This window comes from Scomber japonicus, chromosome 6 (genome assembly GCF_027409825.1).
Source record: "Scomber japonicus isolate fScoJap1 chromosome 6, fScoJap1.pri, whole genome shotgun sequence".
In the NCBI taxonomy this organism is placed as follows: Eukaryota; Metazoa; Chordata; class Actinopteri; order Scombriformes; family Scombridae; genus Scomber; species Scomber japonicus.
Genome location: NC_070583.1, coordinates 7,966,660 through 7,979,231, shown reverse-complemented (window position 1 = coordinate 7,979,231; position 12,572 = coordinate 7,966,660). Strand labels below are relative to the sequence as shown.

Sequence of the window (12,572 nt, the reverse complement as noted above, 5' to 3'; positions counted from 1 at the left end):
TGCATGTGTCCTAGTGTGGATGAAAAATTAATGAGGAGAGGTCTTTTTTTGGCTCTAAGCCAGAGCAGGGGAGCAGGAGTGAATAACGGATTACTAATGCAGTCTGGTTCTCTTTTTTACCACTCTCTCTCTCTCTCTCTTCTCTCTCACGTGTCCTCTCCTGTGATGCAGCACTTTCTCTAACTGATGAGATCATCCTGACCAGTGGCTTTTCTTGTGTACTCCCATCCATCCACTTCCTCCTGTCTGCACATCATTGCTCATCCCTCCAACTGCTGCCCAGGCCGTCTCCTCCTCCATCCATCTTTTTAAAACGTTTCCTCTCTCTCTCTCTCCCTAATGCATCTGTCTATCTGCCATTTGCCATCACTGCTCACTGACCCTTGTGTTTTTTCTTCTCTTCATTCTCTGATGCTATCACTTCACAGCGTTGCGCTGGCTCTCTTTCTTCTCTCTCCTCTTCCAATTACAATTCGTCTTCCAAAGAATCTCTCAGCTCATATCGAGGTATTAAGCGATAATGGGTTTGCTCAAATTGGCATTGATTCTTCCACTCATCCAGTATTTGCTTTTTAACTTGTCACACCAAGAAAGTGGTACAGTTAAATTCATTTGTGCTTTCATTGTCTATTCATGGTCTGTTATCTAGCACTCCAAAACCCTTAATATATTCTATTAACTATATGAGAAGAAAAGAATGTGATACTAGCAAGTTTTTGGTATCTTTGCTTGCAAAATGATTGGAAAAATTACTATTATTTACTACTATTTTTGTAGTAAATGGACTGTACTTATATAGCGCTTTTCTAGTTTTCTGACCACTCAAAGCCATCTGTAGCAATTAGGAGTTAAGTATATTGCCCAAGGACACATTGACATGTGGACTGGAGGAGCCAGAAATCAAACCACCAATCTTCTGATTAGTAGACGACCTGCTTTACCTCCTGAACCACAGACAACATGGTTTATATATGTCTTATAAATCAACTAATTGTTTCCTTCAATCCAAAAATATCAGCATCACACACTTCACAGTGTCAGAATCAAGCATAGCTCTGCTACTCACCGTCAGAGAGGTGAAAGTCATGCACATGCCTCCGAACCCATTCAGCGCCAACGCAAAGAAGATCAGCATGGACAGATCTGCGGGAGAAAGAGCGGATTAGCGACACAGGCTGAGCTGGTAACCCTACTGACACAATGCAACTCCCACACATCCCATCTGACTGATTGAAGTGTCACCACAGCATCGATACAATGTTTGTGCCTGTGTGTAAATGAGCTCTACGTTATTGCTCACCTACAAAGGCAACATGATTGAGAGGAGTGTGTGTGAGGCAGTGGGGTCCCTGAGTGAACGTATGATGCCGTTAAAGTGATGTATTAGCGTACGTACTGTTGGGATCGCTGGCTCCATAGGCAATGAGGAGGCAGGAGCAGGCGAAACAGGCGCTGGGAACACAAAGCATTGGCAATAAACAAACTGAACAGTCCATAACCGCTCAGTGTCATAACAAGTGGAAAATGGATTAAGAGCTTTATCTCCAGCCTCACCTGCCAAGAAGTCTCAGCTTCCGTGGCCCGTATTTGTCCATGACGATGCCCATGGGCAGGGTGATGGCGGACAGTAGGAAGGAGCCCACTGTGAATGCCAGGTTCAGCATCTCATCCTGGTCCTTGCAGATAGGCCAGCCTTTCATTTCCAAGTACTCCTCAGCCGGCGCAGAGGTTGTGTTGGTGGCGTTGAGGTTGGAGTTGTTTACTGGATGGTGAGAAAAATGAAAGAGTAGAGAGGGAAAGATGAGGAAACACTCTTAGTTAACTTGAGTCCCAAATGACCATTTTTTAATTATACATATATGTAGGAATTATCTGTAAGTTAACCAACATGTCCAGACTGTGAGGTTTTACTGCCAAAGGCTGAAAGTAACTATGTATTTACCTAAGTGCAAGTCTGAGGTTCTTCTACTTCACTACACTCCATTTTATCTAAGTTAATGCTTGCTGCATTTGACAGCTGTACATAGCTCTAGGGATGGCAGTGTCAACCTGTCAGTCATCACTTTGGTCCAGACTGAAATATCTCAACAATGATGGACTGTCATGAACTTCTGTGAAGATAAATCCTGCTGACTTTGGGGATCTTTATTTTTCTTTACCTCTAGACCACAAGCAGGTTCATATTTTGGGATTTAAGGAAAACGTCTCAGCAACAATTAGATGGATTGTAGGACGTTATAGTTCATAAGTGTGGACATTCACATCATTATCTTAATAGTCATAGTTATCATTTTTTTCATCATATCCAGATCCAACCTCTCTCTATATTTTACTGCTGTATAGGACACACCAGTGTATAAGACGCACCCCACTTTTCAATGAAAACAAATCACATTTAAGGTGATTTTTTTATACACTGTTTTTTATGGTACTTTTCCATTGAACGCCATACTTTGGTTTATGACCAGATACGAGCATCTAGTTCCATTCCCAGCAGCTCTACTTTTGGTTAATGCTTACGTGTCAAAGTGCAACCTCACTGAGCGGCTAGAGCAGCTGTAGATTTGTTTACATAGCAAATGTATGACATGTACAAAATATGATGCACTGTTATGCAGTAAACGATCCAAAAGTAAATACCTCAACACCTCAGACTGAAAGATGAACGTTGCTTATATATTCTGATAATAATCTAATACAAAAAAACAGCCTTACTTTTAGAAAATGAATGCAAAAACAACCTTGCACATAAATCATTGTGCACAGTGAAGCTCAAACATCCAACTGAAGGACAAAGAAGAACAACACATTTTGAGGGGAGGGGGGATTTAGATAAATGATCTAAATACTTCCATTGTTTACACCAAATAAAAATGTTTAAAAAAGCAGCAAAAAACACTCTGATAAATAGGGTGAATCTGGGCTAAGTTCATGAGAAATCTTGTATACTGTACCTTTAAATCAAACTAGGAGGTCTATTGTGCTATAAAAAAACAAGCATCTTGATTCTCTGTATACAAGAAATAACAAACACGAAACAACACCAGAGAGGAAAGAAACTGCTCACTTCATTCCTTCTTGAGGTTTTTTGCTCTTATCTAAAATAAACACCTTCTTGGCATTTCTAATATTCCACTTTCAGGTCAGAGTTACTGCGTCTGCCTTCCCTCTCCGAGAACTGAGGTGCTGATCGAGAAAAAAAGCCAGGAGACTCATTAAAGGTCAAGTAAACCGACCGGAGGGGAAAACAACACAATACAGGGGTAAACAGGTGCCAGAAATAGCCACAAACTGAACCCCTGCAGGGTACGAGGGGGGAATTCTCTGTAACACTTTTGCACAGACGAACTCCGGCTCAGTCTGCCTCCTGCTGAATCCCTAGCTGGTAAACACAGTCCATCGCACTTCATGTGGAGTCTATTTTTGTCTGTCTGCTCTATTAGACTGTCGCCTCTGGTCAATCTCAGTTGATACAAACAGGCGTGATGCAGAGGAAGGACGATTGAGGAAAACAACTTCTTCACCTTGACTTGTTATTTTTTGCTGGGAAAACAATAGAGACTGACTCAGCATTTACCACATATTCAGTGTCTGGAGGAGGGAGGTGTAAAGCACTTAGTCATCAGTGTTTTCTTCCCTTCTGTTTTATGGGGCACGCAGTCAACAGCAGCTAAAGTCTAATAAACGACTGAGCTGAAAATCTGCTTTCCCGTTATGTTCATGAAGGAGGTGATTTAGATCTGTGTTGAGCCAGCTTAAGGTAAAGATGAAGGGGGGAGGGAGAGGAGGAAGGGGGTACTGACGCTGGTTTCTACATTTCAGGGAGATTTTAGAACAACAACAGGAAGCTATGATGTCATATTAAATGCATCGTGGTGCAGAAAGTGAGTGAGTGTGTGTGGCTTGTGAGCATGCGTTAGGGGAAAGGTCATGTGGTTTAATGAAGACCTGAGGCCTGCAGTGTTGTTTTATGTTGGATCATATATTTACTGAGAGATGTGGGGATGACTTGAGCTCAAAAAGCCTGCAGCGATGTCTGGTTTGAGTTAACGTGATGGTAGATAAATGACTTAAATGTTGATCTATGGGTTTAAAAAGCAGTTACTGAGATCTGAGTTCAAAGCGGTATTGCTACAACAAAGTCCATTCAGGCAAGAAATGAGCAAACAGGTTGTAAATAAGCCAAAATACCTAAATATCACTTTATTTGGAGGTAAAACGTAAATGCAAAATTTAACCATTACCATAAAATTAAGTTAATGTCAGTCTATACACTGTGGCAGATGTTTACAATGAACTGTTTGCCTTTGGCCTTTGTTTTCTCTTCCATATACATTTGGCTGAACTGGAGGTTAGTTTACAGTCTGTGTGAACATCTTTATTACCTTGTTTCACGTCCTTTTAGCAATGTCACCGTCTTCCCAGATCTCAGCCACAGAATTTTATTATTATGAATAAAAATGGTAAGTAATAAAACTGAAATTAAGTTTTTAGTGTCCCTTGATAACATTGATACAGTTCCAGGCTCTAATCTGACCATATTTCTTGATAAAAATGGTCAGAAAAATCTCAAATATGTGCATTTTATCAGCTTTAAAGACCTCTTTGTGATCAAACCTTTCTGTCAATAGCTGGATTACATGCATCTACAGTCTCACGCTGGTATTTGAGGTGTATTGGAGCATTAAGTGCTGACTGTTGGGCTAATAGCAGGTAGCAGCATCTGCCCCATGGCGAGCCACGGCTGCTGACTAATCAAATGACTGCAGCAAACCTGAGTCAATAAGGGAAGAGCCCTGACAACAAATACACACAAACACACTCAAGGGTATAAAGGCTGACTCCTTCTCTGAAAAGTTACTCATGAATAGTCACACAGTGTGTGTTCAGTGTGAACCGGCCGTTTTTCACAAGTGTTTCTCCTTCATGGCAACAGTACAAAAACAGCTTTTCATGTCTATGTTTGGCCAAATTCCTTTTTTTCCTCCTTTCAACACCCCCCCCCCCCCCCCCAAACCCCCATCCCTTCTCTTCTGTAAGCTTCTCCTATACATGCAGGTGATGTCAAACACTCACAGTCTACATCATTTGGTTTAATGATTGCTAGAGGGCAACAACTGGATACACACAGAGCAATAAATTAGAAGGGATGAGGAACAAACTAGCAATGTGTGCTTTTGATATACTTCAACTATTCTAATCTTGCACTGGTTCCTCTCTGAGTTAAAGTACATTCTGTTCAGATTGACCTGAACAAACAGGCCGATCCATTTGATGAGAAAACGAGGCGAGAGCAGATGACGGGTGAGACGAAGGAATGTACATCTCTCTATGTGTGCTGTGACACGTATATATGTACACTTCTCACACAGCCGCTGTAACCAAAACTTCATCGTGGGAGAACAGGTTGCACTGAACTGACAAACCACATAGAGTTTCACTGCCACGAGGAAGCACGTGTTGGAAGCTATAGATACTATGAACTTTAAGAGAGGGTTAGATGTTCAAACAAAGGAACACAAGTCAAACAGAAGAAATGATTAAATGAAGCCCTTTTATCACCGACATCTCTAGCATTCTCCTCTATGTGTGGTCACAGGAATGCTTTAGGACCTTATCTACTGTAACGCTCTATGTAAATGATCAGAGGTGCCGAGGCAGCAGCCTTCTGGGGCCGTGCTTTGTTTCCTCAGCCAAACACCAGACTGCCTTCACAATGTGCACAACAATTGTAGTCTGGCTGGCCCAGCCTCTGAATGCCCTCTCATTTCTGACTCAGAGTGTGTTTGACTACCTCCATAATGCTGCAACCCTTTTTGTTTGTGTAAAGATTGGTGACTGCCTTTGTGTAGTGCTGTCTCTAAAAACCCATATATTGTTCATGACCTCCATTGTGGGTGTACTGTGGAAACTGAATGAGTGAACAATTACAGAAGCAGTACTTAAAGTCTATCTGTAAAGTTCCAATCACCACTGTATGAGTAACGTGACCTAAAACTGTAGAAACCAGGTAGGGCTCAACTTTTTTGCCAAGTTCTGCTAGAAGTAGGACAATATCTGCACATTTTACCCAGAGAACAAACAAACACTGACTACATACACAAATTGAGCATATTGAGCAGCTTCCAGATTCCAGATGTCCTAAACATCAAAATTGCTGATGTTACTAAGCAGGTCAGAGAGCGGAGGTGAGAAAGTGAGATGTGAAAGAATCAGGTGACTGTAGGGTCAATACCAAGGATCCATACAGGTTAACTTCACACAGCTAAACCTAATCCAATCAGATAAAGAGGCTGCCTTCAATAATACATCATTGGACCATTAGCTTTTCATTCTCTGTAGATGAAGCACACTGTAAGCACTGATAAATACAGAAATGAGAGTTCACTGGGGAAATACGTGCCTACAGTGATGTTTCACAGTCACAGAGACAGTCTTCACAAGTGCTATATAAAGTGTGACAGCGGCAAAAGCATACGCGCAAATTAACCCTGCAAGGCTTTCATCATTGCTTCTTTTGTAGGATACAAAGAGAGAAACACAGGCAGAGACATATCAGAGGATCAAAGAGACAAAGACAGAAACCAGCCTGTGATAATCACTGCAGAGAAGAAAAAGGATGAATGGTCTCATTCACACATACATCTGTTGCCTGGACAATGGAGACAACTCAAAACTCTACTGATGATGACAAACTTACCTTTCAGTATATTGTTGTTATGCATGTATGTAACTTACACTGTTACTGTGACTATGACTGGACACTGGCTCTTTGTCAGGATGACCCAAACTCCTCATGTGATTTTGATTTTCTGAGCCAAAGCAATTTTCTGTCATAAAAACACAACTTAATAACCCGCAGAGTGCAGCAACTCACTGCATCACCTTTGATCACGCACAGAGTAAGATAAAATAACCTGATCTGACCCATATGTTGGTCTCTTCACAGCCGCTTGTTTAGAGCCTGACGGCCGCTGGCGTATCGACTAGTGTTCCACAAGGAAATCCTAACTGTTGGATCAATAAGATTTCTGCTAATACGTAGGTAGCTGCTTTGCTCAAAGGTCACTGCCAGACGAAACTTGAGCGATTCTCCATAAAGTCTATTGTACACATTCACACACCCTCATTCAGCATTAAGTAACAATGAGTTTTTAGGTTTCTAAGCAGCTCACAGATACTCAAAGTGTGGTCACACAAGGTCTCCTTAAACCATAAAAACCAAAACAAGGCTTCTACATTATAATACTGGATGCTAAAAAAGGCTATTAGCACTAAAACTTCTTTGCATGTGTTTTAGCCACATATTTGCATGACAAATATGCAGCAGATGTAGGAGTGAAAACGGTCACTTACAAACGCTCCTAATAATGTGGGGACGTTGTACTATTAAAAAAAAACCAAATATAGCAGTAAAAGTTGTGGTAAGCTAGTTCTAAATGACAGCGACACTTAGTTTCTAGTGTGGCTAACCAAAGTAAGTCAATCATCTGACCACAGGGCTTTTACTTGATATAAGTTCCCCTCAGTTACACTTGGGGTCCAATGGTGGAAGAGGTATTTAGTAGAACTACCAATACATTTACCGATTGCAATTCTTTATTGGCAATATAAAATATATGACAAATATAAAGTAATAATAAATGCACAGATTCAACCAGGAGGCATCATATCTTTGTACAGCAACTATCAAAAGGATAAAAATGCTCAATTACATGTAAAAGTTCTGCATTCAAAATCTCATTCAAGAAAAAGCACAAAAGCTTTAAGTGTTTGTTCTGCTGCTGGTTCTGTGACTGCTATATTATTACATACATGTGTTATTATAGTTTAATATAGATTTATCATCAGTGGCATTAATGTTCACTACTTTTTACACAGTTAGGATACAAGTTTAGAGGGGAAATCATTCTTTGGTGTAACTGGCTTCAATTAGACACTGTTTTATTGTGAAGAGTCACAAGTCTGAAAAGGTTGAGAATCAATGGTTTAATCTCTTTATTTTAATATAAAAAAGTAAAAAGTATATTTTCTCCTCAAATGTAGTTGAATGAATGTACAATGTAACATAAAATGGAAAGAGTGAAGTAAAGTGCCTCAAAGAAGTGAATAAGTAGTACACAGTTGAGCACAGTTACTTTCCACATTTGATGGTCTCCAACAGTTCTCCACACCTCCCACCCCCACACCCTCCCTTTGTCAAATATCATAACTTGTGTAATACTGACTCACCAGGTCCTTCACACAGGTAGGAGTAGAAGCCCTCGGACTTGAGCATGATGAGCAGGGACCCCCAGCCTAGCAGCACAGCCGAGAAAAGCAGGTTCTCAACGACCGCCGTCACCGCCATCCACCAGCGGCGGGAGAAAGCCGTGGCCAGCGAGGGAGCCATCTCTGCTGGGTTGGAGGTAGCACTTCAACTGGCCTGACTAGTGAAGAAGGGAGGCTGCTGGAGCCTGGAGGATACAAGGGGGGGTGATAGAGACAAGATGATGGGAAGTCAGCCACATTCAGGATGGTTCTCTTGAACATATATATATATATATATTTACAGGAGAGGAAACATGGTCACAGATATTGTGTGACTCTGATGGTGCATTGCTTGTTTTACTCAGTGGGAAGTTCAGCATCTCTGGATATGTACTCATATATAAACAATATGTTGCACAGCTGCTTGACTTCACAATGAAATGTTTAATATGACTCTTTAAGGCTGAATAATTTCTGTTTCTTTGTTCTTGCTTGATGATGATGATGATGAAGTGAAGGAGGACTCTCACAAAACAGAAAACAGCTGAGGCCTTTGAAGAGCACAAATCCCTCCCATTAATATTAAACACCCCCGCCCCTGAATGATCTGATTGGCTTAAGGGTTTAATAGCTCCTCTCTTATTGGCTGGGAGTGACATAGCTCATGTAGCAGTTGCACGTGAGGTTGATGATGCATTCAGGACCCGTGGGGGATGAATATAGAGAAGGGGGTCTTTCTTGCGAGAAAATATAGTTGACATAAGCTTTTATTTAAAAAATAAATAATTCTTAGAGGATCTGAGTTTGGTGCTACAATGCAATTTTTATATTTCTCAAATCCAGCTTTTTATGATATATTTTATTACATGTAGGCAACAAATAGCACATAAAAAACACCTGCAGTCTGACTTAAATAGGTCATTAAATATACATCAACAGACGCGACTATTTTTGGATTGCTCCTTTGTCAGTATTAAAAAATGTTACACAGTGTAAGTGGGTGTGTGTGGGGGGAGACCACACCGCTTTGAAGAAAAACAACCTATGTTTACAGAAAACTCCGCGACACGTGAACGCAGCGCGAGCTCCAGCCGGTTCGAACCAGTACGGCGCGAGATTGACTTTAAACCGACCTGTGATAGGAGCAGAGAGGATGCTGCTTCACGGTGAAAGCTGAGCACCGTGACGCTCGTTCACATGTCACCTAACCCTAAGAAACATGACATGAATCCATAAGAGACATACATTCCATTCACATCTTTATTATTACATTATTATAATATGATACAAATAAAAATCACTTAAATCTGTCCTACTGTACTGTATGACAACTTGTTTTTGTCTGAATATGAACTTAATGCCACTCATCAACCCCAGCACTGAAGACCATTGAGAATAAACTGCATCATAACACACACACACGCACAGTCACTTGAATGTGTGTGTGTGTGTTTTTAACAGCACATCATCGCGCTGAGAACAATAAGACAAAAGTAACAATATTGCAGTGAGTGAAGAGCAGTGTTAGAACTGGTCTGAACTGGACTATCTGCACACCCCCGCCCCTCCCTCCACCCCATCCACAATCTGCATCTCCAGCCCTCGTCCCCGCACACAGTCAAGCTCACCAGAATGATACGTTACACTTCCGGTGGGCAAAAATAAAATAAAAGGAGCTAAATCTGTGTACTTGTTATAACAAAGATTAAAGCTCCTATATTAAAAACAAAAAAACTCACAGCTTTAATTTAAAGCTTCATTAACTAGTCTGAAACATTATGATAATATACATTAAAATAGCGAGTAAACATTTTAAATCCATCCACATTATCTGTGCAGTAGCACATACATGAGCCATATTAACAACAACAACAACAACAACACTAATTTTATTTTTAACGGACCTTACATTTGAAGCAAATCTCAAAGTGCTACAAGATAAAATCATCAATATAAAAGAACCTAAACATAATAAAAAATAATAGCATAAATGCAGCAATAACATAATCTATGATTAATTTTAATATAACGGATGAAATAACTGCAGGGTGTTTACATGTACTTACAGTTTACTGCTTGGTGAAAACACACACATGTTTGCTTAACTAGATTTTTCCACTTTTAACCTGGATCAAATTTAATTAATGCTTTTATTTAGAAGACTAAACGGAAGTGAGCGATGCTGTTTCTCTCAAACTTGACGCAAATCCACGCAGGAGGCGCTCAGCTGTTCGGTATCAACAACAGTACATGATGCTGCTGCTGAAACAAAGACACTAATCAACAGACTGCTGCTGCCAACAAAAAAGCCTCAACATGCAACAAGCTCCACTGTTATACAGCTGCAAACAGATGTTCACTGACACCGCGCGCTCCTGCATTTAAAGCCTATAGCCTACTGATTAAATCTTTCATGTAGCGGCTGTCGTCTTCACAGAAATAGGACACGGAAGAAGTGATCCTGACAGTGAACGAATAACAACTGTAATTAATGTATGTGGTGGAATAGAATCAGCTGTGCGTGTCTTTTCTTCTAGAAGTAACAACAAGATGTAAAACTGATCAAACACGGTTAGACTTGAAGTTGATAACAATGTCACAGGCTGATTCCTCTCTGCAGCCGTGACACAAAGAAACACTAAATGAAGAACACCTTACTGATAAAATAACGCCTATGATATTTTTAAGTCATTATGAAATGTTGATTTCTCCCGTAAAGGACGCCAGAAACTATGAGTCAGCCTCTCCTCTAAGCAGCGGAGCGTCACAGCTCCAGTGTGGAGCATCCTTGGTGCGGACAGCCTACCTGAGTCAGTGGATTAAGAGATAATAAAGCCGCTCAGTCTTCAGTCCCAAATTGTCTCTGCTGCTGGTCCACAATGTCTCTCAATGTCAAACACGCACACACACACACACACACAGAGTAGCGGTGCGAGTTCACAACACACACATATGATGTCTCTTTTTGGATGACTGTTTCTCCTCTCATCCCTCATTGCTGAAGCTTTATAGCAGCGCAGCAGCGGTGCACAAACAACACCGCCTCCCCATTGGTCCGAGGCTGAGCTAGGAGACCAGCCGGAGCCAATCAGAGAGGGACAATATTACATGTGTGTTGTTTCTCAACACTGCAAAAATGTTTGGGATCACAGTCTTGAAATGTTTGGACACACACATACATAAATACATAAATATATAAATACATAAATGAATAGATACATAAGGAGCGGACAGCTGATCATTATAGAGTGCCAAATACAAACAAATAAAAACAGTAAATAAACAACAACAGTAAACATACCTACTGACAACTCAGCGCCACACTGAATGAATGATCGATTATAATAACTTATAATAACTTGCGAGCCAATAAAACTAGGAAATCGTTGGTAGAAGGCAAATGAGGAATGTAAACTTAAAGGTATTTTTTGTGGAAATGTAATTAACACTCAATACAATCATAATAATGTTATTTAATACCAGACAATGATAATAACAGAACCACTCTGAGACAGTTTTCTTCCCTTTCCTCTTCATGTTACAATGAAGCACGTTCAAACTAAGAAAAAAACACTAAGCTGAGGCCTTCAGTGCCTTCTGTTTTGAGTGTGTAACCCATCTTTAGGACATGCGTAAGCACTGCTATCTCTCCTGTATGAAGACTATAAATCACATCCACACGTGAAGTGGCTCAATGTTTACTTCAGACCTCATGCCAAACTTTTAATTCCTAGAAATACATGAGGGGTGTTCACATGAACCAGTTGAAAACAAAAACTACAGTGGGGAATTTAACACAGCGAGGGCGACACCTGGTGGCCGCTCCAAAGTATGTACACTGGAAATTGTCATGAAGGACTGCGGTGGACGAAGAACTTGGATGTGTTACTTAATGCATTAAAATATATATAAGATATGGAAAAGTCAAAGTAATCATTAAGCAAAATAACACCTCTAAGAGTTATATATTAATGGGTTATTAAAACTGATGTGTTAATATGTCAGCTGGTCAAGGTGAAGTTAATTTTATTTACTTTAGATATGGTTAGATTGTTTCATTTATAACAATTCATCATATTATATAAACTAATCACATTTTATATCTAAAATGTTCATCTTCAAAGTAACTGGTAGTCAAATATATGTAGTGGAGTAAAATGTACAATATTTAACCCTGAAATATACTGGACAGGACAGGAGGTATGAAGATGCATAAAATGGAAAAACTCAAGAAAATTACAAGTACTTAAAGCTCTATTTCACTATTTTGCTTTACAGGTGGAATGCAACTAAGTGCATTCAACTTAGTTGCATTCCACCTG

At 40.2% G+C, this 12,572-nt stretch overlaps 1 protein-coding gene across 1 annotated transcript in view; it reads right to left on the bottom strand.

Annotated features, from left to right (window-relative positions):
* The window catches only part of LOC128361063 (large neutral amino acids transporter small subunit 4-like), a 30,148-nt gene extending 18,941 nt beyond the window's left edge, over window positions 1–11,207 (bottom strand). The window contains exons 1-5 of the mRNA XM_053321628.1: window positions 11,057–11,207; window positions 8,233–8,456; window positions 1,555–1,762; window positions 1,397–1,452; window positions 1,067–1,143 (exon numbers count right to left, since the gene is read on the bottom strand). Of these exons, the coding sequence (XP_053177603.1) occupies window positions 1,067–1,143; window positions 1,397–1,452; window positions 1,555–1,762; window positions 8,233–8,392 (501 nt within the window). The 5' untranslated portion in view covers window positions 8,393–8,456; window positions 11,057–11,207. The remainder of the gene's footprint in view (window positions 1–1,066; window positions 1,144–1,396; window positions 1,453–1,554; window positions 1,763–8,232; window positions 8,457–11,056) is intronic.
* Window positions 11,208–12,572: the final 1,365 nt, after the last annotated feature.